Source organism: Numenius arquata, chromosome 13, assembly GCF_964106895.1.
Source record: "Numenius arquata chromosome 13, bNumArq3.hap1.1, whole genome shotgun sequence".
Classification (NCBI taxonomy): Eukaryota; Metazoa; Chordata; class Aves; order Charadriiformes; family Scolopacidae; genus Numenius; species Numenius arquata.
The window spans coordinates 10,806,913-10,832,286 of record NC_133588.1 but is presented as its reverse complement, the minus strand read 5'-3'; the positions used below and the strand labels follow the sequence as shown (position 1 = coordinate 10,832,286).

The window sequence follows — 25,374 nt, the reverse complement described above, 5'->3', positions numbered from 1 at the left end:
CGTTAGATGCCAGCCTGGCAGAGAGAGTGGCTGCAGGCTGGGAGACTCGAGACTGGGCTCGGAGCCGGCGAGGGGCTCTTGGGAGCTCCCCAGTGTGTCCCTTGGGGACCTCGGTACGGAGCTGGCAGTCCCTCTGGCTCCATCCCCGTGGCTGTTCTCAAGCAGGCTGTGATAATGTGGTTGTCAGCCGTTCGTCAGGGTGACCATTAGAGCGATGGTTGGTGCCCAGTGTGCCCTGTCTGGGCTAATCCATTAGGAAGGATTATTGTCTCGAGTTATTCCATGAGGATTGTCTGACCTGAAAGACCAAGCAGTGCTCTGCTGGCACACTTGCGGGACAGCGTGGGGCCCTCGCTGGCTTCCCGGGTGCAGCGGCGTGGCCATGCCATCTAGTGGCACACCGTCACTACCAGGCCCGGCCCGCGGCTCGCACCACCGCAGGGTGCAGGCCCTGCCAAGGCGAGTGGTGGTCCCCTGGCCCAGCTCCTGCCATAAAGGAGATGCTGCCGCCCACCTCGAGCTGCGTCCGCCGCTTGCGTCCCTCCCGGCGCCGCGCCCGCTGGGTGGGCGCCGGCCCTTTAAACCGGCGCCATCTTTTCTACGGGTGCAGTGAAGCTGCCGCCGGCCACTTCCGGCACCGTCGTCCTCACTGGGCCGTTCCGGTGGCACCGCCCATTGGCCGGCGCTGCCCCACTTCCGGCGTGCACGGAGCGGCTGCTTCCTTTTCCGGTCGGCCATTTTCCGTGGCGGGAGGTGAGTTGGGTCGCTGCCGTGGCCGCGGGATTGTATCCGCTGCCATCCGCCCGCCGGGGGTTGTGCTGCGGGCCGGGCTGGGCTCCGGGGCCGCTCGGAGCCCTGCGCGGGGGCTGCGGACTGGGCCCGGGGCCGGAGGGGGCGCTGACAGGGGCCCGGCCCGGGCACGGGCCTGGGGTGGTGGAATCGGGAGCGGTCATGGCGTGTCCTGGGTGGCACGGGGACCGGGGACGGGCCCCGGTCCAGCTCACCGGCGAAAGCCCTGCAACCCCGGCACCCTGGCGGCTGCCTTTAGCTCTCCCCGTGTCCGCAGGCCGCAGCAGCCATGGCGCCCAGTCGCAATGGCATGATCCTGAAGCCCCACTTCCACAAGGACTGGCAGCGACGAGTGGCCACATGGTTCAACCAGCCCGCCCGCAAGATGCGCAGGTGAGTGCCCGCGGCCGCTCCTGCTGCCGCCGGCTGTACCTCGTGTAGCTGGGGGGAAGCTGCCTCTCGTCTTGTATCGGTTGCTTAGGAAGTATGGCGTCTTTATTTTGAGCTCTGTCTCTCACCTTACGTGTTAAAGGCCTTGGGGCTGCAGCAGGGTGCTCGTTTGAGGGGGGGGCGGCTCTGGTCAGGGTGAGGCCGTTCCAGCTGCAGTCAAGTGATGAGAATTCTCCGGAATCGCTGTACGACATTGATGATTCCCTTGAACCCTTTTATATCTGATGACTGCGGCTCTGTAGAAGCCTGTTTGAGCTGCCAGGCCAGCGTGGTGGTTGTTTCTGAGAGATCCCCACGCAGCAGGTGCTGCCTGGCAGGACAGGTCACCTGGCAGCGTAGCAGTGGCGCATCTGGCAGAAATGCTGTGTCCCTCATCGCTGTCTCCTTCGACCTTCCAGGAGGAAGGCCCGCCAGGTGAAGGCTCGCCGCATCGCTCCCCGTCCCGTGGCGGGGCCCATCCGGCCTATAGTGAGGTGTCCAACTATCAGATACCACAAAAAAGTTCGTGCTGGCAGAGGCTTCAGCCTAGAAGAGCTTAAAGTAAGTATGGAGAGCTGATCTTCAACCCGATAAAAGTGACTCTGAGCCTGAGCTTGGTTGTTTTCTCCTGTTCTGCACGTAGACAATGTGGAAGTGACTTGTAGAGGTGTCGGTATCTGCTGGCACTGGCTGAGCCAGGGGAGACGTCTGGTGCTGCTGGCTCTACAGGAGCGTAGAAAATGCTGGCCTTGCTCTTTCTTTTTAACTGTGGGTGGGGATGCAGAACTGTACGAGTGAAAGGTTTCAGAGTGAAAGGTTGCTTTGAAAAGTAAACATCTGTTTGCCTGCTTAGACTCATTTAGACAAAACTCCATTAAAATCAGATTCTGGTAGAAACTTAATCGAGTTTTCTAAACTTCTTTTTTTTGGGAAAAAAAGGCGGCCAATGGCTTCTTCATTAAATTCTTTTGTTTCTTTGTGAAATGTGTTTCTACTAATCCTAAAAGTTTTAGCTAATGTGAACCTGTTCGTGCTGTAGACCAAATCACACTCAACTCATCCCTGATAGAAGTAGGGGGATGTTGTGCCAGGAGAGGGGTCTGTTCTCGCAGAGTAGCCATGGCTATTTCTCATGCAATAGCAATGAGTTGGTTTAGGCACACTTAAAGTCGGTGGGAAGTGTTCAGCGCCCTCTGTTGCTTCAGGGAACCGTTTTCTTATGACCTTCCCCGGTGTGCTGGGCTGAGCAGCTGTTAACAGCTGGATCCTGGTGGTCTGCAGAAACCCCCGCCCATGTGTCTCCACGCAGTGGGCAGGAATAAACGTCAGTGCTTGCTGGCAGCCAGCATCCACAGCCGCCTCTTGTGCGTTGTTTAGTATCTAATTAAAACATTTATAACAGTGAAATTAGTGCATTGAAGCAGTAAAATTGTTCTTTTGGATGCCAAATGCTTCATTACTTTATTTTTCTTTAATTTTTGGATAATGATATAATACAAAATGGTACGCAGATGTTTGTCTTTAAACAGAAAATGAGGTTATTTCTTGTTTAAGATGATTACGAAAAATGCTGCTTTAATGGAGCTTCCCGTATTCAGTGAACCAGAGTGAACCGCCTGCTGACTTCATAAATTTCTGTCTCATGTGTATCAGGGTTTAAATGTCCTACTCATAATTACTCAGGGGTTGTGCTTTGCTCTCCGGGGGAGATACATCTGCAAAAATTACTGCAAAGCCTGTGGAGTGTTTTAAGCATTAAAATGCAGACACCAGGACGCCCTTTGCGGTGTGGCTGGTCCCTCTTGCCAGACCCTGGTGCTGCCGATGCGCTGTTTGGTTGGATGCTGAGCTTTTCTCCAGACTCTGCAGCCTGTGGTGGCTGCGCTGGATGGAGCCCTTGGCTGGTGACCGGTGTGGCCCCCAGCAGTAGAGCGGTGACATTGGGAGCTGCTGGATGCTGACACTCTTGTGCTCTTTCCTCAGCTCGCTGGCATTAACAAAAAGTTTGCCCGGACTATTGGAATCTCCGTGGATCCCCGGCGACGCAACAAATCTACCGAGTCCCTGCAAGCCAACGTGCAGAGGCTGAAGGAATACCGCTCCAAGCTCATCCTCTTCCCGAGGAAGCCAGCGATGCCCAAGAAGGGAGACAGCTCTGTAAGTGCTTGGCTGGTAGAAACGTCTCCCGGGGGTCTGTGTCTGGTAATGTTTTCAGAGGTTTGGTTGTCAGTCCGTCCCGGTGCTGGTGTGCGGTCAGGCAGTGCTTTGCAACACTTCTCATGACGTAACCCCCCCAGGGGGGAGCAGCCCTTCTTTCAGGGGCTCTCGTGCACGTGCGTAGGGGATGACTGAGCCCAGTGCAAGGCCGGGCCTGGTAGAGTCACCTTCCATGGGTATCTTCTGGGTGGCAGTAAGGCTTTGGGGCAAAGTTTTGGCCTGGGGGTTGCTGAAAGGGTACAGCTCAGATGATGGTCTGTTTGCTGGAGCTTTGATTGTTGGCCAGCCAGTTGAATTTGAGTTTATGAAGCTAAATTGTGGGAATGGCTGAAAAGCCAGTCTGGAGTTTGTGTGCCGCTGTGGTGAGACAGCTGCGTGGAAAGGGTGAGGGGGACAAGGAGTTGCTGAGGAATACGCTGGGTATCAAACTAAAAATGGCACAGTTGGATGTCAACATTTTTCCAACTGGCAGAACTCCCGAACGGCCACGGCTCCTCCGGGCATGTCCGGGCTGATGGATCGCCGGGCAGAACAGGGGTTGTCGATGCGGCACGTCTGTGTCAGAGACTCCTCTGGCTGAAACGCTGAGCTCGTTACCAGCCAGTGTTAAATTCTCCAGCCAGAATTGTTAACGGCGTGTTTAAGCTGGGTACCTGCGTACGGGGTGGCTTTTAATCAAGGTACCAGCATGAGAAATTGTAAATACTGGTTGTTTTTATTTTTTTTTAAATAATGTTTTTTGTTCTCTTGTTATGCAGGCTGAGGAACTCAAGATGGCGACTCAGCTGACTGGACCGGTTATGCCCATCAAGAATGTAAGTGTAAAGAAATCACGTTCTCTGGGTGACATAACTGAGACTTGAACTCCATGGAGAGAATTCTCTTCTCGCTGTTCTATAGCTCAGGGTTGCTGTCTCCAGACACTTCCCATCGTGGATCAAACAAAACCAGGAACAGGTCAAGCTCATCCTTGTCTTTAGCCACAATCTGTTTGGTTCCTCAGTGTTGCAGAGCACGCTGCAAAGAACTAATTACTTGCAGCTCCGCTGAATTTGTTACCCTTTGAGGAAGTTCTTACATGATGAGCTGTTCTAGGTCCAGAGGAGAGCTCCAGTCACCCGTGTCAGGGCATCAGGTCAAGATCTGTTGCTTGGGAATAACCATATGTGTTCTGCTTCTGCCCGAAATGACATGTGGGAGACATGCAGCTGCCTTTGCTCCCCAGAGAAGGCCACTGGGTGGGGTGACCAGCACAGTGACCCCCCCTCCCAAATCGCACAGTTCCAATGAGGACACAGCTTAAGGTGTGAAGCATCTCCAGTGTGTGTTTGTGCTCAGCGCTGTGTCCTCCAGCCAGGCCCCAGGGTGGCTTGTCCACTTGGTCCTTTGAGGGCACTCGTCCCCATGTGAGGTTTGGGGTGCCTGGGTTTGCCGGTTAGGGTGAGGGCTGTGTGCTGATGGCCCGGGCGGGTCACGTTAGTCACCCTTTGTCTCGAAACCCTCGCTGCTTCCGAAAGCGCGCCACAAACCTGACTCAGAGCTCATGTTGCGCTTGTTTTTTTCCCTGGTATGTCCTGGCCTCGTGGTGACGCACGCTGGCAAATGAGGAACCGGTTGAAACGAGGTGCCTGGTGGAGTGACGATAAGGGCAGGGCCTGTAGATGGCATAAACGCTCTTATTCTTCACGGCATCCCGGAGCTAGTGGTAAAAATGGAGCGAGATTAATTGCGTTCAGCCTTAAAATAGGGTCTTCTCTGGGAGCCTCTGATGTGCAGCCTTGACTGTCTGGCGCTCTCTCCCACCAGGTTTTCAAACGGGAGAAGGCCCGTGTTATCTCGGAAGACGAGAAGAACTTCAAGGCCTTCGCCAGCCTGCGCATGGCCCGGGCCAACGCTCGTCTCTTTGGGATTCGTGCGAAACGCGCCAAAGAAGCGGCAGAGCAGGATGTGGAGAAGAAGAAATGAACTGTTCTCCCGAGAACTGTCAATTAAAAAAAAAAAAAAAAAAAGGAGAAATCTGAGTGTGCTGTCTTTTTAGGGCAATTGACTGGGCTGCCCTGCTGGGGTGTGTCGCAGGAGCCGGCAGACGATGTGCTGCTGGTGCGGATCGTGGCCGCTCTGCATGGAGGGACACGCTCGGGGGGGGAGGAGTCACTGTTCAGATGTGGGGAAACTTCTGTTTGCTGTGGTTAGAGACCCCCCAACGTCCCTGAAAGCTAGTGAAAGGAACACCTCGGCCTTGTGCAGGGAAGCTTCTGCTCTGTCTCCAGGGATTGCAGCCTGGGCTCCCTCCTGTGATGGAGCCCGACCCCCTCTCACTGTGGTGGGGGCTGCTGAAGCTGACAGTTGAGGGGTTTTTTTTGGGATACCCCCTCCCTGGCAGGCTTTGTCTCCTTCCCACCCAGCTCTCCCCTCTGCTGCTACTTCAGATTTAATGATTCCTACACCTCTGCCTGTGGCTCGGTGAGTTAGAGCAGCTGGCTCTGCTGTGCAAGGTGGGCTGTCGTGGTGGGTGTCAACCCGTGGGCGCTTGGCGTGCTGTGGGCAACCCCTTGCCCCATGAGCCTCACCTTGGCGACCCACGGTGCTTGTGGGGCAGTGACCCACTCCGTAGCAGGGCTGCAGCTCTGCCCGTGGGAGGAGAAGGATCTGGGGGCTCTGGACCATCCTTGTGGCTGCTGGGGGCCTCCTGGGCTCTGCCCACCCCAGGGCAAGGGGCTGATGTGGGGCTGATGGGTCACGGGGCAGCACGGGCAGGGTCTGTCCCTTGGGGCGCGCTCAACCGAGCCCCTTTGCTGGGTCATCAGTTCTGGGGCCGTTCTGCAGCCCGGCTGCGCTGCGGATCGCCCGTGCCGGGATAATTGGGTCGTTTGTATTCATTAGCAGTTGGGTGACAGAAACTTGGGGATGGGATGCCGTGAAGCGCGGCTGGATGAACCTGAGGTTCCTCAAACGCAGGGGAAAGGGCTGCCCGGTTGTGGGGCTGCCGGTGCCACCCCAGGCTGCTGCCTCGTCCCTCCCAGCCCAAGCTTGCGCTCGCTCCCTGCGTCCCGCCGTGGGTCGGCTGCCTCCTGCCCCACGGGGCCGTGCCGTGGGGGCTGCGGGAGGAGCGGGGAAGGAGGGTGGCCTATTTCTGCCACCCAGGCTGGGGATTAGCTCCCAAAACCCAGGGCCCTGCAGTGCCCTCGTGCTCATTAGCCCTATCTGCATTTTAATCCCTCCAAATATGGGCTAATGACATCATCTCTCATAAAGCCGGGCTGACAGCAGCGCTGGGGTGATGTGCGTGGGTGGGGGGTGCCGGGGCAGCCCCCGGCCGGGGAACGGGGTACCTGGGGCTTCGTGTGGGGGGGGTGTATGGGTCTGGGTGCTCCGACACATAGGGTGGGCACCCAGCAGTTCTGGGGCGCCTCATCCTTGTGTGGGGAACCAGGACCAGGACGGGCCTCGGGCACCCCACGGGGAGGGCTTAGGGAGGGTAAGGGGCCATGGGGTGCTGGGAGCGAGGGCAGTGCTATGGGGGGGCTCGTTTGGAGTGGGAGCACCTGCCTTGGCATGGCCAGCAGCGCTGGGGAACCCACTGAGCCCCAGTACCCGCCGGTGGGCTCTGCTCCGGTGCCGGCAGCGAGGCAGTTAACGGAGCTTGTCGTCTCCCTCTTAGGGCTCCGCTCCCGAACTGCAGCTTGAGTCAGTTGTGTGGAGGTGGCAGCGGCGGCAGCTCCGGCTGGCACACCGGCTCCGGCTGGCACACCGGCTCTGGTTGGCACACCGACCCCAGCCCTCGGCCCCGCCGTGTGTGGAGCCCAGGCCACCGGCACCCAGGTGAGGGGGGTGGCCGGGCAGGGTGGGAGCCGGTGTCACCTTCACCGGGGGATGCCATGGGGTGCTCGCCATCCCGGGGAGGGGGACGGTGCCCGCCAGAGCTGGGGCACCAGAACCATGTGCTGGGGAGGGCCGGCATGACTTCTCCAGCAAACTTTGGCTGGGCTGGGCAGGCCAGGGCACAGCAGGAGGGCAGGATAGCTGCTCTGCTCTTGCCCCTGCCCCTGCCAGAGCCAGGCAGCCCCCAGGGGCTGGGGCTGGGGGGTCAAGTCCTGGGCTGGGGCTGGCAGAGACCCTTGGTGACCCATCACTGCAGCATTGTCTGGCTGAGTGTCACCAGCATCCAGGTGGAGGGTGGCCCCTGTCCCCAGCATGGGGGAAGCCCCCCTGTTCCCCTGGGGTGTCACCAGCCCTGCCCGGGGCAGCAGGATGTGGCTGGCACTGCTAGCATCACCCGGTGGCACAGATGAGGACCCAGTGTCCCCGCTGCCCTCACCGGCCAGCCCTGCCCGGGTAGGGGGTGCGCTGCCTGCAGGGACGAGAGGGGAGTTTCTGCTCCCCGGCACCAGGAGGGGCACCCCAGGGTGGGGGCTGTCTGCACAGCCCCAGCTCCTGCACAGCCTCCCCGCCCCACTCGGGTGCCCCTTCCCCACGGATGCAACCTGCCCCTGAGGTGGGACTGGGGAAGAACTGGGCATAGCCCTGCGGGACGCCCTGGGTGGCCTGGGGGGTGGACCAGGAGAGCAGTGTTGCCTGTGGGGCTGGCTGGCACTTCAGGGTACACAAGTAGTGTCGTAAGGGGTGACCCAGCTCCTGCTCACCCCACTGCGCTTTGATGTTTTGCAGGATCCTACAGAACCACCGGGACTGGAACTGGCCACCCCGCCTCGGAGGGGGTCTCCACGGTCTCCTCCACCCACTGGAGCATCCCACCAACATCTGCTACCACCAGGGACCTGCACCTGGGCTCTGTCCCCACGCCTGGCACCGCGGGGCAACGTGCCCCGGGCATGACGGGTGCTTGCCCAGCACCCTGACAGCAACGAAGGCAGTGGCCACCCTCGCCACCCCACTCACCCCGCATGCCATTTGCCCACGGGGCTGCCTGCCCCCCGCAGCACCCGGCCGCCCACCGCGCCACGGCCACCATGGGCGATGCAACCGAGCCATCACCCCAGGCCCCGCTGGCCGTTGTCTCCAAGGTGGAGCTGCGGGTGAGCTGTAAGCACCTCCTGGACCGCGACACGCTCAACAAGTCGGACCCCTGCGTCCTGCTGCTGATGCAGTCCCAGGGCCAGTGGATGGAGGTAGGAGGATGCGGGGCACCGCCATCACCCACCGCAGTGGGGCAGGCCTTGGGGGAGGGTGTCATGGGGGACCTGACGGGGCTGGGTGTGGGGTGCTGGGTGCAGGGTTTGCATCTCTGGGGTGGGGACAGGAGTAGAGACAGCCCTAGGTTGGCTACAGTGCCCACGGGGCTGGAGACAGGGCAGGAGCCACTGAGGGGAGTGCAGGGAGTGGGAGGTGGTGCAGAGTGGGGTACAGAGTGTAGGGTGGGGTGAAAGGTGCAGGAGAAGGTGGAGAACAGGGTAGAGGGTGCAGAGTGGGGTGCAAGGTACACGAGAGGGTGGAGAGCAAGGTAGAAGGTGCAGAGCAGGGTGCGGGAGATGGTACAAAGTGGGGTGCAGAGCAGGGTGCAGAGCAGGGTAGAGGGTGCAGAGCGGGGTGCAAGGTGCAGGAGAGGGTGGAGACCACAGTGCAGGGTGCAAGTGATGGTGCAGAGTGGGGTGCAGGGTGCAAGGTGCAGGAGAGGGTGGAGAGCAGGGTGCAAAGTGCAGAAGACAGTGCAGAGTGGGGTGCAAGGTGCAGAGTGGGGTGCAGGGTGCAGGAGAGCAGGGTGCAGGGTGTAGAAGACAGTGCAGAGTTGGGGTGCAGGGTGCAGAGTGGGGTGCAGGGTGCACGCAGAGGATGCTGCACGCAGGGTGCAGAGCTCACAGCGCAGGGTGAATGCACGGTGCAGAGCACAAGGCTCACGGGGCAGGGCTGGACAGGGTGCTGTGGGACACCTGGCAGTGCGTGGGGACAGTGCAGATGCCCGGGTCAGAGTGAATCCCCAGGGGCTCTGGGTCTCTGGAAGGGCCAGGAAACAGGGTGCCCACGGTGCTTGGCTCCAGCATGAGTCTACTGCCCCGTGCCAGGGCCAAGGGACACCTTGGCCAGCCCTGGGGTGAATCAGGGCTTTTGGGCTCACCCTGCTTGGGACAGGTAGCCCAGGCTGGGACAGCTGGGTGGCATCACCTACCCCTCCATGCACAGGGGGGCAGATCAGAGAGGGGTCAGGGCCAGCACTGTGGCCACGTGCCCATCACTGCACTGCCCTGTGGGGTCCTCGTGCCCATACAAGCCACGGCTGGCACCAGGGCTGGCGCCAGGGCTGGCACCAGTGCTGAAACCAGGGCTGGTGCTGGCACTGGTGCTGGGACTGGTGCGGGCACTGGGGCTGGCATCAGCATTGGGGCTGGTGCTGGGGCTGGTGTGGGCACTGGAGATGGTACTGGGGCTGGCGCTGGGGCTGGCATCTGCATTGAGGCTGGTGCTGGGGCTGGCATGGCTCCTTCCCATCGCTCCCCTATGGCTTAGGTCTGGGCTGGCGCCGGCAGCTCTGTGCTCTCTAATCACCGCTGCTCAGCTGGCAGATTTAGTGCTAAATCCCTCTGCGTGTAATCGACTCTGCTCGCTGGTGCCAGAGCCGGAGCCAGGGCGGGCAGCGAGGGGCCCTGTGCCAGCTGTGGGCTGCAGCTCCCCAGGCTGTGCCGTGTTGAGCCATTGCACCCTACTGTGCCACGCTCTGTGTACCATGAGGTGCCATGCCATGCCATGTTGTGCCATGCCATGCCGTGCTGTGCAAGGGCTAGATCCAAGAGGCAAGAGGGCCCCTCCTGGGCCACCTTTCGAAGGGATTCCATGAGCTGTCCCCTCCCTGTCCCTACCAGCACATGTCCTCGAGCCAGGACAGTGGCTGGAGCTGGCTCAGACACTGCCCTCTGGGTTCAAGAGCTGAAACAGCCCTGGACATGCTGGCAGGGCTGGCACCCGAGGGACTGAGGTGGCTGGGACCCGGAGCCCTGTGGTGGAGCTGGTGGTGCCCACGCAAGAGGCACAGAGCTGCATGGGGTGACCAGATGCTGCCGGACCGGGCGGGCGGTGGGCAGGGGCTGGCGGGCTGGCAGGGTGCCCTGGCCAGGATGCGTCCCGTTGAGTCAATGCTGGCAGGGATGGGATGCGGGGGAGGTTCCTGGAAGCTGCTCAGCACCCGCTGCCAGTGCGGCCAGGAGATGTTGAGCACCCATCTTCCTGCCAGGGCTATGGTGGCTGGTGGCTCTTGCCCTTGGCCGGCTCAGGGTGGGCTCACAGGGGCTTGTCCTGGACATCAGCCCATTGCTCCTGCTTGAGTGGAGCCACAGCAAACTGTGGTCCAGAGCATCCCCTTGAACTGACCATAGTGTTTGCCTGGAGCTCTGGAGGGAACTGTGCCCTGGGATTTGGGGCTGATACCCTCATGGGCACATCTCCCTGCCCAAGCCAGCGCCAGGGCTGCCTCCAAATGCCTTTCGCCTGGGAACCGGCACAGGCAGGTAAATGCTTGTGCAGGGCTGGTCCTTCCCAGCAGCTGCCTGATATCCCCATCCCTGCATCCCCATCCCCATGTTCCTGCGTCCCAGTGTTCCTGTGTCCCCATGCCCAACTCCTGGCAAACTCTGGCATCCCAAGGTCCTGGGCAGCTCTGCTGGCCCTGGATCTGGCCCCAAGCCAGGCTCTGGCCCCACTGCCCCCCCAGCCAAGCTCCTGCCATGCAGGTGGACCGCAGCGAGGTCATCAAGAGCAACCTCAACCCAGTCTTTGCCAAGATCTTCACGGTGGACTACTACTTCGAGGAGGTGCAGAAGCTGCGGTTCGAGGTCTACGACAGCCATGGGCACGCTGGCGTGGGCACGCACGACGATGACTTCCTGGGGGGCATGGAGTGCACTGTGGGGCAGGTGAGCCTGCGCCTCCCCATCCCGGGAATCCCTGTCAGCAGCCTCCCTGCCCCAACCCCTCGGCTTTTGCAGATCGTGGCACAGAAGCGGGTGACGAAGCCGCTCTTCCTCAAGTACGGGAAGTTTGCAGGCAAATCCACCATCACGGTGAGTGGCCATGGCACTGGGAGCAGCACTGGGCTGGGGCGTGTGGGTGGCACTGGGCTGGGGCACGCAGGTGGCACTGAGCTGGGTCAGTGGGGTGGCACTGAGCTGGAGTCTGGGGTATTGAGCTGGGATACACAGGGAGTCCTCAATGACCTTCCTTCTATCCTATCATCCAGCTGCCCCCCAGGCTCTCAGGGGTGGGGAGGGCTTAAGGTTCCTGTTGACATCTGCTGGCCACCCTGAGGGTTCCGCACCGTGCCAGGGAGGGCAGGGGTACAAAGCCATGCTGGGTGCTGGGTGCCCCATGGCCACCTCTCCTTGCAGGTCATCTCGGAGGAGATCTCGGGGAACAACGGCTACGTGGAGCTCGCCTTCCGGGCCAAGAAGCTGGATGACAAAGTGAGCTAGGTCCCATGGGCAGGAGATCCAGGGAGGGCTGTACAGGCAGGGTGGGCAGGGCAGAGAAGCGGGCAGGGCAGATGGTGCTCTGCATCATCCTCCCTCCTCCAGGACCTCTTCAGCAAGTCGGACCCCTTCCTGGAGATCTACCGCATTGATGACGACCGCAGTGAGCAGCTGGTGTACCGCACTGAGGTGAGGCACCAGGCAGGATCGGTCCCTCAGCTGGCCCATGGCCATGGCCACCCCAGGGGCTGACCGGCCCCGCTGAGCCCCTCGCCCCACAGGTGGTGAAGAACAACCTGAGCCCCATCTGGGAGCCCTTCAAGGTGTCCCTCAACTCGCTCTGCAGCTGCGAGGAGAAGAGGAAGCTGAGGGTGAGGAAGGGCGATGGGGACCCCCATCCATGCCCTGGTGGCACATGTCCCATGGCTTCCCTGCAGCCCCTCACAGGCAGTGTGCCAGGGATCCCAAGCCACCAGGGATGGTGGTGGGGACGGTGCTGGGTCTGGGTGTAGTTTGGGGGGCGCAGGTGTGCGGTCCCCCCACCTGGGTGCTGCCCAGCTGGGGCTGAGCCATCCCCCACTGCAGTGCGTGGTGTGGGACTACGACTCACGAGGCAAACATGACTTCATCGGAGAGTTCTTCACCACCTTTGAGGAGATGCAGAAGGCAATGGGGGAGAACAAGGTGGGCACGGGGATTCAGGGACAGGCTGTGGGGTCAGCCCTCTGTGCTGGTAGCAGATCTCATTCCAGGAGGCACCTTCCAGCTCCTCCTCTGGTTTTGGGGATGTTCTCCCCTCGCTGTCCCCCTCTTTGGGGAAGGGATGGTGGGTCTGGGCTCCTCTGGGGCAATTGGCCCTGGCCAGGCTGGATGGAGCCCATGGGCTGGCTGGGTGTGGGGAAGGCGGCTGTACCCTGGGGCTGTGGGGTTATGGGGCTACAGGGTTGTGGGGCCATGAGGCTGGAGCATTATGGGGCTGCAGGGAGGCAGGGTTACGGGGCTGTGGGGTTATGGGGCTGTGGGGCTGCACGGCCGTGGTGGGGGGTGCCGGTGCATGGGCCATGCCCCCAGGGCTGGGGGGCCACAGGCAGCGCAGGTGCTGCGTGCCGCAGGTGCAGTGGGACTGCATGAACCCCAAGTACAAAATCAAGAAGCGGAACTACAAGAACTCGGGGGTCGTGGTGCTGCTGGACCTGAAGGTGAGCGCCTGCGTGCTGAAGTGTGCCGTGCCAAGCCGTGCCGTGCCCAGCTGCCATGGGGTGGTGTGGGGCAGGACCGGCTGACACGGGTCCCTCTGGAAGATCCACAGGGTCTACTCCTTCCTGGACTACATCATGGGCGGCTGCCAGATCCACTTCACGGTGAGCAGTGTCCCACCACCCAGAAGCACCAGGGGCTGGGCAGGGGGTCCAGCGCTGGGCCACTCACCTGTCCCCAGTGCGGGGGGTCCGTGGGCAGCACATCCTGGCTCCCCTGAGCCATGGCTGTGCCATGATGCTGGTGAGTGGGGCCGGCAGAGCCACCCAACCCCAATGGGGACATGCTGGTGGCTCCGCTCATCCTGGGGGACTCTCACAACCACCACCACCCTTCCTGCCAGGTGGCCATTGACTTCACAGCCTCCAACGGGGACCCCCGAAACAGCTGCTCCCTGCACTACATCAACCCCTACCAGCCCAATGAGTACCTCAAGGCACTGGTGGCGGTGGGCGAGATCTGCCAGGACTACGACAGGTCAGTTGCTCCAGCAGGTCCCTCAGGGCCAGGACACCCCAGTGATGGCACTGCCAGGGCTGGGGCTCCTCACACCTCTTCCCTTGCAGCGATAAGAAATTCTCAGCTTTGGGCTTTGGTGCAAGGATCCCCCCCAAGTATGAGGTAAGGGGGTGCAGGGGACCTGTGGGACCCCAGGGATGTTCTCATCCCTCCAGGCCCCTTGGCCGTGGCTCCCATGGGGCTCAGCAGGTGCCAGGGGCCATGGCAGGTGGGTGGGCACCAGCTGCCCCCTCCCCTCTCGCCCTCCAGGTCTCCCATGATTTTGCCATCAACTTCAACCCCGACAATGATGAGTGCGAGGGTGAGTCCAACTCTGTCGGGGCTGGGAACACTGGTCCCATGTCACCCCCTGCGCCAGAGCTTGGTGCTGCTCCCCTCACCCCTCATATCCCCCACAGGCATCCAGGGCGTTGTGGAGTCCTACCAGAGCTGTCTGCCCAAAATCCAGCTCTACGGCCCCACCAATGTGGCCCCCATCATCTCCAAGGTGGCTCGTGTGGCGGCTGATGAGGAGAGGACAAAGGAGGCTTCGGTATGTACACACTGCCCTGGCCGGCGGGCTGCAGGCTGGGCTGAGAACCAGCACACTCATGCCACTTGTGGCTGCTCCCATGCCGGAGCCAAGCCCTTGTCTGGCTCTTCCCGCATGGGGCCAGCAGTGGGGGCCAGACAGCCCCCCAAGAGCATCCCTCCTCCTGTCAGCAATACTTCATCCTGCTGATCCTGACGGATGGGGTGGTGACAGATATGGCAGACACGCGGGAGGCCATCGTCCGTGCCTCCTACCTGCCCATGTCCATCATCATTGTCGGGGTGGGCAACGCCGACTTCACCGACATGCAGATCCTGGATGGGGACGACGGCATCCTGCGCTCCCCCAAGGGCGAGCCCGTCCTCCGTGACATCGTCCAGTTTGTCCCCTTCCGGGAATTCAAGAATGTGAGTGGGGCATCAGTGGTCCCCTGTCCCCTCCTGATCCCTCCTGTCCTCTCCTGTCCCCATGGCAGGACCAGGCACGCTGGTGCCCCGTGGCTGCTGCTCTCCACACCAGGGCAGGCGGGTGTCACCGTGCCCTGACTCACCCATCCACCCCGGTGTCCCCCGGTGTCCCCTATCCCACAGGCGTCACCGACAGCCCTGGCGAAGTGCGTGCTGGCGGAGGTGCCCAAGCAGGTGGTGGAGTACTACAGCTACAAGGCCTTCCCTCCACGCTGCCCCCAGCCCGAGACCCCTGACTCCAACCTCAGCTCGCCCCAGTGAGGGCTCCCCTGCTCCCCTGGTGTGGGGATGAATGAGGTCCCCTCTGGGTCCCAGCCCTGCTGCAGACCCCTCCTCACCAGGCAGGGGGGACACAGGTGTCGGCAGCGTGCCCCCGCTGGCACCTGGACAGGGACATGGGGACAGTCCCGGTGCCCCAGTGCAGGACAGCACCCCTGTGCTGCCAGGGGAGCCGGGGGTCCCCAGTGGGCATTGCCCACTCCCAGTGGTCCATGCCCCGCAGCCCGTTTCCACTCCATCCCTGCTGTCCCCGTGGTGCCCTCGGTCCCTGCTTGTCTGTCACTGTGACATCGTTTGGAGGCTGCATGACGAACCCCATCCCCACACCCTGGCGTGTGGAGGACCCCCCAATAAAGCAACCAGCCTTGTGCCCATGCTGTGTGCTCTCGGGGCGCCGACACCAAACCTCCCTGCCGGGTGCTCAGTGGGGTGCGGGCAGAGGGACAGGCACCTCCTGGGGTGCTGCCCGGCCCCCCCTTGCACCCCTCACCGTGCCACCCAGCCCCAGCCAGTGGCCAGAGCCAGCAAGAGCCAAATGCAACCCCCCCAGCCCCAGCTGCCGCGCTGGCACTGCCGCTGGATGCTCTGGCTGCCCCTGTATTTGGGGGGATTCGTGACTGGCAGCGGGCAGGGCAGCGCCGGCGCTTTGGAGCTGCCGTACTTGTGAACCGCCGCCGCTTTGAAGTTGTGCCAGAGCAGCCACCGTCCCTGCTGTGCCACAGCCCCGAGATCCAGGCCACGGGAGCGGGAGTGGAGGCGGCGCCGGCCCCTGCCCGGCACATCGCCTCTGCTGCCTGCCACGTGCCACGTGCTGCACGCCACGTGCCGCTTGCATGTGCCACACGCCACGTGCCGCCTGCCATGTGCTGTGCCATGAACTGTTGGGTGGCATGCCATGCTCTGCGTGACACATGCTGCGCCGTGTGTTGTATGCTGCATGCCATGCACAGTGTGCTGTGCCGTGCCCCATGTGCCACATACCGTGTGCCACGTACTATGTACTCTGCCGTGTGCCGTGTACCGCATGCTGTGTGCCATGTTCCATGTGCCATGTGCTGTGTGCCACGTGTCATGCACTGTGTTCCATGTTCCATGTGCGTGTGCCACATGCTGTGTGCCGTGTGCCAAGTACCACATGCCATGTGCTTGATGGTGTGTGCTCCACGTTACACCATGTGCCACCCCATGTGCCCTGTGCTGTGTGTCATGCACCACGCGCATTGCCATGTGCTATGTGCCACATGCCGTGTGCTGCATGCCATGTGCCATGTTCTGGGCCATGAGCAATGTGCCACATGCCATGTGCCATGCTGTGCCATGTGCCATGCTGTGCCATGTGCCATGTACCACACACCGGGCGCTGTGCCCCGCTCTGCCATGTGCAGCACACCAAGTGCCATGTGCCGTTCGCTGTGCCAGAAGTCGGGTGCTGTTCGCTGTGTGCCAGCTGCCTCCTGCCACGTGCTGTGTGGCACCGCGCCATGCGCCGTGTGACACCGCATCACGTGCCCTGTGCCATGTGTCATTCACCCTGCGCCATGTGCTGTGTGTCACCATCCCGGTGCTGGCAGATGCTCCTGGAGAGGTGATGTCTACCAGGATGGGGTGTGACCCAAGGCCACCACAAGGACTGAAACTGGGACTTGGGGCGGCTGTCATGGGGAAGGGCCACCCAAGAGCCTGCCATGAGGGTGCCACCGAGCTGGACTCTGGGGCCAGGATGCGGCTATCACTGTGGGTGCCGGCACAGGGGTGCCAGCCTGTCCCTGTCTGTTCAGCTGTGCCAGCTGGGAGCTGCTCACCCACCCACCGGCACGAGGAGCTGCCATGCCCCGCCAGTGCTGCCCGCTGCCGGCACCCTGCACGCAGGCAGAGCACGCTGCCCGCACAGCCCCAATCAACCCGCGTATTTATAGCTCCTGATTCATCTCCCCATAAAGCAGGATAATAGACGTCGCCATAGAAACCCAGCGCCTGACGAGCCTGCGGATGCAGCCGGCCCTCGGTGCGGGCAGGGGTCTGCCATGGCACCCTGCTCCATGGGGCTGGCTGGCTGCCGCGACGGCAGGTGCAGACAGACCCCGTGGGGCTGGGGGTGCCCATTGTCACCGAGTTGGGCTGCACCCACCGGAGGGGCAGCTGGGCTGGGGAGCAGCGGCAGGGCAGGCAGGGACCCAGTGTCACTGGGCCACAGTGCCAGCATCCCCATGGAGGGTCCTGCCACCTGCCCCCTGCTCAGTCAGCCCTGGCAAGGGGTCCTGCTCATGCTGGGGCCAAGCCCTTGCCAGCCCCTGCCCCAGCAGTGTGCCACACTGACCTGGCAGGTGCCGGCTGATTAAGCCAAGGGTTAATCATTGACGGTGCCTGTGCTTCCCAAGTGGTCTGATACAGCAATTCCGTGGAGCACGTCAGGACAGGGGCGGGGGGTGCTCAGGGTGCTGCCTGCCTGGGGCACCCCAGGGTGCTGAGGGGGGAATAGGGGGTGGTGGGCACAGTCCTTTGGGTGCAAATACCCCAGGAGGGGAGATGGCCAGGGGGGCATCCAGCCAGGCTGGTCAGGGCACTGGGGCCCCTCCAAAGCATCATGAGGTGTGCAATGGGGCAGGGTGGAGGGAGAAGGTAGCTGGAGGAGGTTGCATTTGGGAGGGATGATGAAGATCCTTGATGAAGGAGCCAGCTCTTTGCCATGGGCTCCACCAGCAAACACCGGTGCCGTGACTCCACCACACGGCCTGGCAACCGGCCACAGCCCCCTGCACTGTCCACCCGGCCATTGCCCCTCCTCCCCCGCCCCCCCAAAGATAAGGTCCCCAGAGATGGGTCCCCACCCTGATGGGGCCCCTGATAATGCCGAGCGCTTCCTGCTGCTGGCGCCACCAGCCCATCGCTTCCCACCCCACACCCACGGGAACAGCTGCCTGGCTGGGAACAGCAATAAATATTTATTTCCCCAGGGCAGGCTGGGTGGAAGCGGGGGGGGGTCACGGCCACGCGCCCTCGCCCCAGGGGAAGGAAGGCCACGGGGATGGCTGCAATGTCTGGCAGGAAAAGCCCCTCCATCCCCGGGGGGTTCTCATGTAGCCAGACCTTCCCCCACACACACACACCAGACCCACAGCTCCGCTGCAGCCCCGACCCCCAGGGCGATGCGTGGGGGTGTATAAGTTATGGGGGTGCTGGGGGGTCCCCATGCAGGGTGCCCCCCACACTCAGCGGGGTTTGGCAGGCAGCAGGGCAGTCATGTTGTGCAGTGTCAGGGCCAAACGCCACTTCTCAGGCCATGGGCCAGCGCGTGGGCAGCTCCGAGTCACCCATCTCCTCCTGGTAGAGGTGGTTGAAGAGGGCATTTTGCAGGGGGGAGAAGTGGTCGCGCCAGTCCCCCACCACGCCTGTGGGATGGAGGGGACAGGGTGACAGGGGAGCTGCAGCCGAGGCCGGCACCCCCTGTGTCCTCCCCACCCTGTCCCCCTCATACCTTTCCTCATGAAGCATCCCTGGCTGTGGTCCATGATTTCGGAGGGGATGAGGGAGTAGTTGGCCATGGTGTTGTCCCGCATGGCGACGAAGCTGCAGTGCTCCTCCAGGGCTCCCAGTGTCTCCGGTGCCAGCGGGCAGCCCAGGAAGGCACCAAGCCGCTGTGCCGTGCCACGCAGGTCCTGTGGTGGAGGGGACGGTCAGCCCGGGGCAGCCAGTGGGGACAGATGGGGATGGGGACATGCTGGGTCTCACCTGGTGCAGCTCCTCGTAGGTGACGTAGAAAATGTCCAGGTGTTGCCTCTGGCCCAGCCAGCCCTTGACGTGGTCAAACCAGGAGCCGTAGTGCACTGGGAGGAGGCAGGGGGTTACGGGGGGGGACTTGTGGCTGAGCCCAGGCACCCCAGGAACCCCCAACCCTTACCCGTGCCCTCGAGGAACTGCGTGAGGAAGGTGTCGAAGGAGCCGGGGTCAGGCAGGAACTTGGCCAGGCGGTGGAAGTGGTAGAAGGAGACAGCAACGTCCTTGGGGTTCCTGGCCACGTAGATCACCTTGCAGGGGGACAGTGTCAGTGCCACAGCCAGGGGACATTCCGCTCCACCTCACTTAGAAAGCCCCTGGCAATCACCCTGGCTGCGGGAAGCCCCATGAGCACAGCATGTCCCTGTGGGGCCCCCCCTGGACCGTCCCGGGCCCCCCCTCACCTTGGCCTTGCTCTGCTGCAGGGCAGGGGCCAGGACGCGGGCAGGCAGGTGGGTGGTGATGAGCCGGCGGGCGGCCGTGTCCTGCAGTGCATCCCTGAAGTATATCTGCTCCAACCAGGGTGCCCGCTCCCAGTTGGGGATGGTCTTGGCCGGCAGGACGTCCCCATGGCTGAACATCAGCGTCAGGATCTCCTGCATCCAGGTGGTGCCTGGGGAGGTGGCTGTCAGGGCAGTGCCAGCCCTGCATGGCGCATGGCACGGCACGGGGCATGGCACAGCATGGCACGGCACAGCATGGCATGGCACATCAGGGTAGAGTATGGCATAGCGTGGCACAGCATGGCACGGTACCCCACGGCACAGCATGGCATGGCACGGTGCAGCATGGCATGCCATCGTACAGCACGGCATGGCGTGGGACAGATTGGCACAGCACGTCATTGAATAGCTCGGCGCAGCATGGCTCAGCGTGGCATGGCTCGGCACGGCATTATGTGGCACAGGGCAGCAGCTGGTCTGCAGCACCGTGTGGGACCCCCCAGAGCCTCCACCAGTCACACCAGTCTGGGGCTGGGGACGGGACGTGGCTGGGGCAGGGGAGGCTGTGGGAGCAGCTGCCCCCCACCCTCAGGGCAGGGGTTTTGGGTGGGGTGGGAGCCAATGGCTGGGGCCGGGTTCCCCTGTGCCGTGCCCGGAGGGGCCAGTGGCCACTGGGCTGTGGGGACCGGGCGGGGGGGGGGGCCTGCCCAGGGAGCAGCTGGCCCCGAGCCCGGCCACCTCCCAGCCACGCAGGCAGCTCCCAGTCCTGCCGGAGAGCTGGGGGCTGCGTGGCAGAGCCTGCCCGTGCCCCCCCCACTCACAGCCTGATGGTCCCCAGTGCTCCCCCATTGACCCCACCACCCACATGAGTCCCCGCCCCATCCCTCTGGGACGCTCCTCTCCCCCCCCGGCACCCCACCTGCCCCCCACCCTGCTGACCCTCACCTGATTTGGGGTAGGTGGCGATGACCACATCGGTGGGGCGGAATTGGAAGGTGGTGGCGAAGCTGAGAGACTCCTGGGTGTGGAGGTGGCCGGGCAGAGAGATGCCAGCAAAGGTCTCGGTCACCTCCATCCGCTCCATGGCCCGGCCACTGCAGGGGACGCGCCGCAACCGCCCTTAAATAGCTGGAAAAGAGGAAGCCGTCCAGGCGTGAGGGGGCCGGGCTCCCCCGGCACATTCCTGCTGGGGAATCGGTGATCCAGCTGGGGCCATCGCTGGGAGAGCGCTGCCTGTGGGGCTGGGGGGCTGCAGGACAGCCCCAGGCTGGGGGCAGCCCCAGGGCGGGACAGTGATCAGCCCCACACCGTGCCCTATGGCCGGGGTCCCCATGGCCAGCACCGTTCCGGAGGAAGGGATTCCTGCCCCGGTGCACCCCGGGACGAGGAGTGCGGCTGGCCATCTCCATGTGGCTCCGTGCCATTCCCAGCAGCCCCACGGTGCCTCTTGCTGCTCACGACACCGCAGCCACCACCGGCCCCTGTGGCCACCACCAGCCCCAGATGGGCTTCCCCTACCGCAAGCACTTGGCCACAGGACCGAAGGGTGCCTCAGTTTCCCCTCACACGATGCTGCAGCAGGACCGCGGGGCAGGGGGAGCCTGCCACACATGGGGACACCATCGGCAGCCCCACGCGAGAGCCGTACCACCCCATCTGCTGCCCCCCACCCCCTCCATGGCGGGACGGCCTCACCACAGAGCCGCAGGGTATGCCGGCACTCGGCCGCTCCCCAGAGCCCGACGCCATCTGGGGTGGCCAGCGTCCGTCCCAGCTCCGCCGCCAGCACGCAAGCCAGAAAATATAATTCACAGTCGTCGCAGGCAGCAGCTGCCCGAGCGTCCCGGGGCCGGGGTGAGCGAGGGACAGGGGTGCCGGACCCTGCCTGTCGGCAGTGGGGGTGATGGCGGTGCCAGCACTGGGCTGGGGGTGCCGGTGGGTGCCGGTGGGTGCCGGCGGGTGCCGGCGCTGGGGAGGCCAAGGCGGGGATGGGACCGGCGCTTTCCCAGCAAAAGAAAATCTGGGCTGCATTAGAGGGGCCGGGAGCGTCACCGCAGCTATGCGGAGAGGCCCCGGCACAGCCCTGCCACCCGGGGCCGGGCTGGGGGAGGCTGCCGCCATGGTGCCCGCTGTACCCGGGCGCTGCCAGAGCTGGGGTGCAGGGCAGGCAGGGTGGGGTTACGGCTGCGGCTCCTGGTTATTTATTTACTGCGGGAGGGGATGGACAGTGAGCCGGGGCAGCCGTCCCGGTCCATGCGCTCAGCAGGATCCCGGTGGCAGCAGGTAACCCCGGCTCATCCCCCAGAGGCACCGAGGGGGCGAAGATGCCAGGCGGGAGCATGGTGCTGGTGCTGGCGCTGGTGCTACGCCTGCTGCTGCCCTGCGCCGGGCAGCATCACCGGGAGGAGGCTGAACGCATCATGACGACCACGCCGGTCATCGACGGGTGAGCAAAGGTTGCCTGGCCTCGTGGCGCGACCAATCACCCCGGCAGGGCTGCGGCTCTCGGCACCCTGAGAAAAACCCTGGCCAGAAAACCCCATCAGGGACAGCCCTTGCTGGGGGATCCCCCTGCCGGGCACCCCAGGGCTGTGTGGGGACAGATCTCCTGGGGGATCCCCATGCTGGATACCCCAGGGCTGTGTGGGGACAGATCTCCTGGGGGATCCCCAGGGCCGGACACCCCAGGGCCGTGCAGCTGGGGGGATCCCCGGTGGTGCAGCTTGGCCGGGAGCAGGCAGGGTGCCGGGAAGCCAGGGGCCAGGCTGCCCCAAGGGAAGTCCCCACTTGGGGCAAACGGGTCATGTCCTAAGGGACATCCCTGGTCTCATGCCAGGACCCTCAGGAGGCTCGGGTCCTCCGCAGGGTCCCCCGTGGCACCAGCCCTGTGCCACAGCAGCCTGGCGCGGGGCAGCCACTGGAAGTGGGTGCAGGGTGGAGGGAAGCCAGAAGATGTGGGGACAGTGGCGCAGGAGGGGAGAAGTGGGAGCCGACCCATGCGTCTGGCCCCCAGCACTTCCCCAGTGATACTGTTGGGTGTGGGGCACTGCGTGGTAGTGACGTCCCCACAGCGGTGACAGTGACGTCCCTGTCAGAGGGATGCTGGGCTGGCTCCCCAGTGTGTGAGGGCTGAGTGGGGATGGTGGGTGGAGGGGTGCACAGAAGGCTCCCCCAGCCTCCCCCCATCTCCCCACCAGCTGGCAAAGGGAGTCCCGCATGGGGCTGTCCCCTGGGAGTGACCTGTCCATGGCTCCTGGCCGGAGGCATTTGGGTGGCTCTTGGCAGAGAGCACAGATGGGTGGGCAGATGGACTGGTGGGTGGGTGAATGGATGACGAGTGGACAGATGGAAGGATGGACAGATGAGTGGGAACGGGTGGGCAGACAGACAGGGAGATGGGCAGCCAGGAGGCTGGCTGGACAGACGGGCAGGCGGGCAGACAGCCCCTCATTCCCGTTCTCTCCCCCGCCCAGGCACAACGACCTGCCCTGGCAGCTCCTCAAGAGGTTCAACAACCAGCTGGAGTTGCCGGAAGCCAACCTCACGACGCTGAACGGCACCCACACCAACATCCCCAAACTGCGCCAGGGGCACGTGGGCGGGCAGGTGGGACAGCGAGGCGGGTGGGGGCACCAGGGGTGGGTGGCAGTGGGCATGTGCCCAGTCTCCTGGTGCTCACCGAGTGCCATCACGGGCAGTTCTGGTCGGCGTATGTGCCCTGCGACACGCAGAACAAGGATGCGGTGAAGCGCACGCTGGAGCAGATCGACGTGGTGCACCGCATGTGTGAGCTCTACCCCGAGACCTTCTCCTGCGTCGTCGACAGCGCCGGTGAGGGGGCGCAGGGCCAGGATACAGGTGTCCAGAGGGCCGTGGGTGCCCCGGTGACCAACCTGGCTGATGCCCCCCATCCTCCCGCAGGCATCCAGCAGGCTTTCCAGGACAACAAGGTGGCCAGCCTCATCGGAGTGGAGGGTGGCCACTCCATCGACAGCAGCCTGGGTGTCCTGCGCACCTTCTACCGCCTGGGCGTCCGCTACATGACCCTCACCCACAGCTGCAACACCCCCTGGTAGCAGCCCCTGGGGGGGGGCACGAGGGCAGGGATAGGGTGACATGGCCAGCATGGGGGGGGACAGGGTGTGTGGCCGAGCAGGGGGTGTGTGGCTGGGGGTCTGCCCTGATGCTCTCCCCTCTCCACAGGGCTGACAACTGGCTGGTGGACACTGGGGACGAGCAGCCTCTGCACCATGGCCTCTCGCCCTTTGGGAAGGTGAGCAGGGACAGGGTTGGTGGTGGTGCCTGGGAGGAGTGGCTGGGGCCAGGGGGGGACATGGTACCAGCACCCACCAGCCCCACACTGGGTTGTTAAGCCGAGCACTGGGTACCCTGGGTGTACAGTGTCCCCCCATGCAGGGCTGCCATGACCCCTTACGTACCCCTCACCTGCCTTGTCCCCATCCCTGTCCCTGCAGACAGTGCTAGCGGAGATGAACCGCCTGGGAATGATTGTGGACCTGGCCCATGTGTCAGTGGAGACCATGAAGGTCGCGCTGAACCTCTCCAAAGCCCCCGTCATCTTCAGCCACTCATCTGCCTACAGGCTCTGCCAGAATCGCCGCAACGTGCCTGATGACGTGCTGAAGATGGTGGTGAGCACCAGGGCATGGCCATGGGCAGGGAGGGGGGCTGGCTGGGGACCCACAGGGCTCAGGACCACTTCTCCCCCAGGCCTCCAAGGACAGCCTGGTGATGGTCAACTTCTACAATGACTACGTGACATGCAAGGACACGGCCACGCTGGCCGACGTTGCAAGTGAGGAGGTCACCTGAGCAGATGGGGATGGTGGCGGTGTCCCCCCCACCTTTCTCACCCCATCCCCTCTGCATCCACAGATCACATGGACCATGTGAAGAAGGTGGCCGGTGCCCAGTATGTCGGCTTTGGTGGGGACTATGATGGTGTCACGAGGTAAAGTGGGTGATAGGCACAGGATGGGCTGTGCTGGTGGGGCAGGACATGTCCTCAGCCGGGGGGGTGTGTGTGTGTCTCCCCCATGTCCTGCATGGGCAGCTGGGTGGTGTGGGAGGTGGGTTCTGCTGGGTTCAGCTGCCCCTGGCACAGCTGCGAGCTGTGGGGTGGCACAGGCTCCCCACTGGCCTGGAGGATGTCTCCACCTACCCGGCGCTGGTGGCCGAGCTGCTGGCAAGGAACTGGACGGAGGCAGAGGTGAGGGCGGCCCTGGCTGAAAACCTGATCCGCGTCTTCAGGAGGGTGGAGGAGGTGAGTGGGGAACAGGGAGCACCAGGCATGGGGTGCACTAGGCACAGGGAGGCATGGGGACACATGGGACAGCAGAGACCAGTGAGACATCAAGATGTATGGCACCCAGTGATGTATGGGGACATGGGGTGGCACAGTGACACATGGGGCAGGGGGATAAAAGGGGGCATGGGGACGTGCAAGGCTTGGGAATGGCGGCATGGGGATGTGCAAGGTGACAGGGGACTGTATGGGGCACGGGGACTGCCCCTCGCTGCGGGACCCCACCCTGTCCCCCATCGCAGGTGAAGATGACCCTGCAAGGCACAGCTGCCCAAGAGACACCCATCGCCTTTGAGGAGCTGGAGGGCTCCTGCAGGACCTCCTATGGATACACCAACGGCGCTGGCACAACTCGGCTTCCCCCGGCAGCCTTGGTGCTGGCACTGGCCCTGCTCCTCTCCCTGCTCTCCTAGCACCCGGCCCCGGCTCCTGCCGCAGCCCCAGCACCCTGCCCAGCAGGATGCCAGCAGCTGGCCCGGTGGCAACCAGGCTGGGCCCAACCCTGCTACCCCTTTCCGCCTGCGCACCAGCCCCGCGAGCAAAATAAAGCCGTGCTTCAAGCACCACCGGCAGCGCGCGTCTGTGCCAGCACCATTGCCCTGCTTCTGGCTGGAGGTGACGAGCCACCCCAGCAGGTCACCAGCCACACCGACACCCTGCTGGCCACCCTGGCTTCACGGCCCCAGTGGGGCAGAGGCGTAGGGACCCAGTGGGTGCCCAGACCAGGGCACTGAGAAGCTGTCACCACACCGGCAGTGACACATCGCTGCAACACACGGCCAGGGTGGCTGTAGGGCTGCCTCCGCAGGATGCTTACATTAATCATTAGCTAATTAATTGGTTACTCAATTATCTTCTTAGCAATTTCCTCTCACATTTGGGAACAGCCTGTCTCCTGAGCGGAGGCGGCTTTGGACACCAGGAAAAC

General features: G+C 63.2%; 4 protein-coding genes and 1 non-coding gene across 6 annotated transcripts; 4 read left to right on the top strand and 1 right to left on the bottom strand.

Annotated features, from left to right (window-relative positions):
* The first annotated feature begins 727 nt into the window (after nucleotides 1-727).
* Nucleotides 728-5,425, top strand: RPL13 (ribosomal protein L13). 2 transcript variants are annotated; one of them, XM_074157977.1, is made up of 6 exons: nucleotides 728-753; nucleotides 1,067-1,182; nucleotides 1,638-1,779; nucleotides 3,202-3,375; nucleotides 4,194-4,250; nucleotides 5,242-5,425. In XM_074157977.1, exons 2-6 carry the CDS (start codon nucleotides 1,079-1,081, stop codon nucleotides 5,398-5,400), a joined length of 636 nt encoding a protein of 211 aa, XP_074014078.1. In that variant the 5' UTR covers nucleotides 728-753; nucleotides 1,067-1,078; the 3' UTR covers nucleotides 5,401-5,425. The 2 variants fall into 2 exon arrangements, with proteins under 2 accessions (XP_074014078.1, XP_074014079.1); XM_074157978.1 differs by lacking the exon at nucleotides 728-753 and having other exon boundaries at nucleotides 1,079-1,182; nucleotides 1,638-1,783; nucleotides 3,350-3,375.
* On the top strand, nucleotides 1,401-1,479 carry LOC141471609 (small nucleolar RNA MBII-202). Its single transcript, XR_012463525.1, has one exon. It is a non-coding gene; the product is annotated as a small nucleolar RNA MBII-202 (small nucleolar RNA).
* Nucleotides 5,426-8,339: 2,914 nt separating the features above from the next.
* CPNE7 (copine 7) lies at nucleotides 8,340-14,885 on the top strand. The gene is made up of 15 exons (XM_074158077.1): nucleotides 8,340-8,564; nucleotides 11,115-11,297; nucleotides 11,370-11,444; nucleotides 11,769-11,843; nucleotides 11,955-12,038; nucleotides 12,131-12,220; nucleotides 12,435-12,533; nucleotides 12,962-13,048; nucleotides 13,151-13,210; nucleotides 13,450-13,583; nucleotides 13,673-13,727; nucleotides 13,875-13,926; nucleotides 14,024-14,157; nucleotides 14,328-14,564; nucleotides 14,748-14,885. The coding sequence occupies exons 1-15, from the start codon at nucleotides 8,340-8,342 to the stop codon at nucleotides 14,883-14,885; spliced, it is 1,728 nt and encodes a 575-aa protein (XP_074014178.1).
* A 2,939-nt stretch (nucleotides 14,886-17,824) lies between these two features.
* Nucleotides 17,825-20,497, bottom strand: LOC141471513 (sulfotransferase 2B1-like). Its single transcript, XM_074158078.1, has 6 exons — nucleotides 20,066-20,497; nucleotides 19,082-19,290; nucleotides 18,802-18,928; nucleotides 18,633-18,727; nucleotides 18,379-18,559; nucleotides 17,825-18,292 (listed from the first exon to the last, which is right to left on the bottom strand). The coding sequence occupies exons 1-6, from the start codon at nucleotides 20,202-20,204 to the stop codon at nucleotides 18,177-18,179; spliced, it is 867 nt and encodes a 288-aa protein (XP_074014179.1). The 5' UTR covers nucleotides 20,205-20,497; the 3' UTR covers nucleotides 17,825-18,176.
* A 947-nt stretch (nucleotides 20,498-21,444) lies between these two features.
* Nucleotides 21,445-24,859, top strand: DPEP1 (dipeptidase 1). Its single transcript, XM_074157976.1, has 10 exons — nucleotides 21,445-21,566; nucleotides 22,594-22,726; nucleotides 22,819-22,951; nucleotides 23,042-23,192; nucleotides 23,324-23,393; nucleotides 23,596-23,772; nucleotides 23,852-23,936; nucleotides 24,017-24,092; nucleotides 24,269-24,404; nucleotides 24,689-24,859. Exons 1-10 carry the CDS (start codon nucleotides 21,445-21,447, stop codon nucleotides 24,857-24,859), a joined length of 1,254 nt encoding a protein of 417 aa, XP_074014077.1.
* Nucleotides 24,860-25,374: the final 515 nt, after the last annotated feature.

What these genes read in the sequence shown, in the direction of transcription:
- RPL13 (XM_074157977.1), top strand. Translation starts at nt 1,079, where the DNA reads ATGGCGCCCAGTCGCAATGGCATGATCCTGAAGCCCCACTTCCACAAG. An exon ending in TCAGCCTAGAAGAGCTTAAA is followed by an intron (nt 1,780 to 3,201) that starts GTAAGTATGGAG and finishes CTCTTTCCTCAG; the next exon opens with CTCGCTGGCATTAACAAAAA. An exon ending in CCAAGAAGGGAGACAGCTCT is followed by an intron (nt 3,376 to 4,193) that starts GTAAGTGCTTGG and finishes CTTGTTATGCAG; the next exon opens with GCTGAGGAACTCAAGATGGC.
- LOC141471513 (XM_074158078.1), bottom strand. Translation starts at nt 20,204, where the DNA reads ATGGAGCGGATGGAGGTGACCGAGACCTTTGCTGGCATCTCTCTGCCC. An exon ending in TGCAGCAGAGCAAGGCCAAG is followed by an intron (nt 18,929 to 19,081) that starts GTGAGGGGGGGC and finishes TCCCCCTGCAAG; the next exon opens with GTGATCTACGTGGCCAGGAA. An exon ending in GGGATGCTTCATGAGGAAAG is followed by an intron (nt 18,293 to 18,378) that starts GTATGAGGGGGA and finishes TCCATCCCACAG; the next exon opens with GCGTGGTGGGGGACTGGCGC.
- DPEP1 (XM_074157976.1), top strand. Translation starts at nt 21,445, where the DNA reads ATGCCAGGCGGGAGCATGGTGCTGGTGCTGGCGCTGGTGCTACGCCTG. An exon ending in ACCACGCCGGTCATCGACGG is followed by an intron (nt 21,567 to 22,593) that starts GTGAGCAAAGGT and finishes TCCCCCGCCCAG; the next exon opens with GCACAACGACCTGCCCTGGC. An exon ending in CACGCTGGCCGACGTTGCAA is followed by an intron (nt 23,937 to 24,016) that starts GTGAGGAGGTCA and finishes CTGCATCCACAG; the next exon opens with ATCACATGGACCATGTGAAG.
- CPNE7 (XM_074158077.1), top strand. Translation starts at nt 8,340, where the DNA reads ATGCCATTTGCCCACGGGGCTGCCTGCCCCCCGCAGCACCCGGCCGCC. An exon ending in CAGGCAAATCCACCATCACG is followed by an intron (nt 11,445 to 11,768) that starts GTGAGTGGCCAT and finishes CTCTCCTTGCAG; the next exon opens with GTCATCTCGGAGGAGATCTC. An exon ending in CCTTCCGGGAATTCAAGAAT is followed by an intron (nt 14,565 to 14,747) that starts GTGAGTGGGGCA and finishes CCTATCCCACAG; the next exon opens with GCGTCACCGACAGCCCTGGC.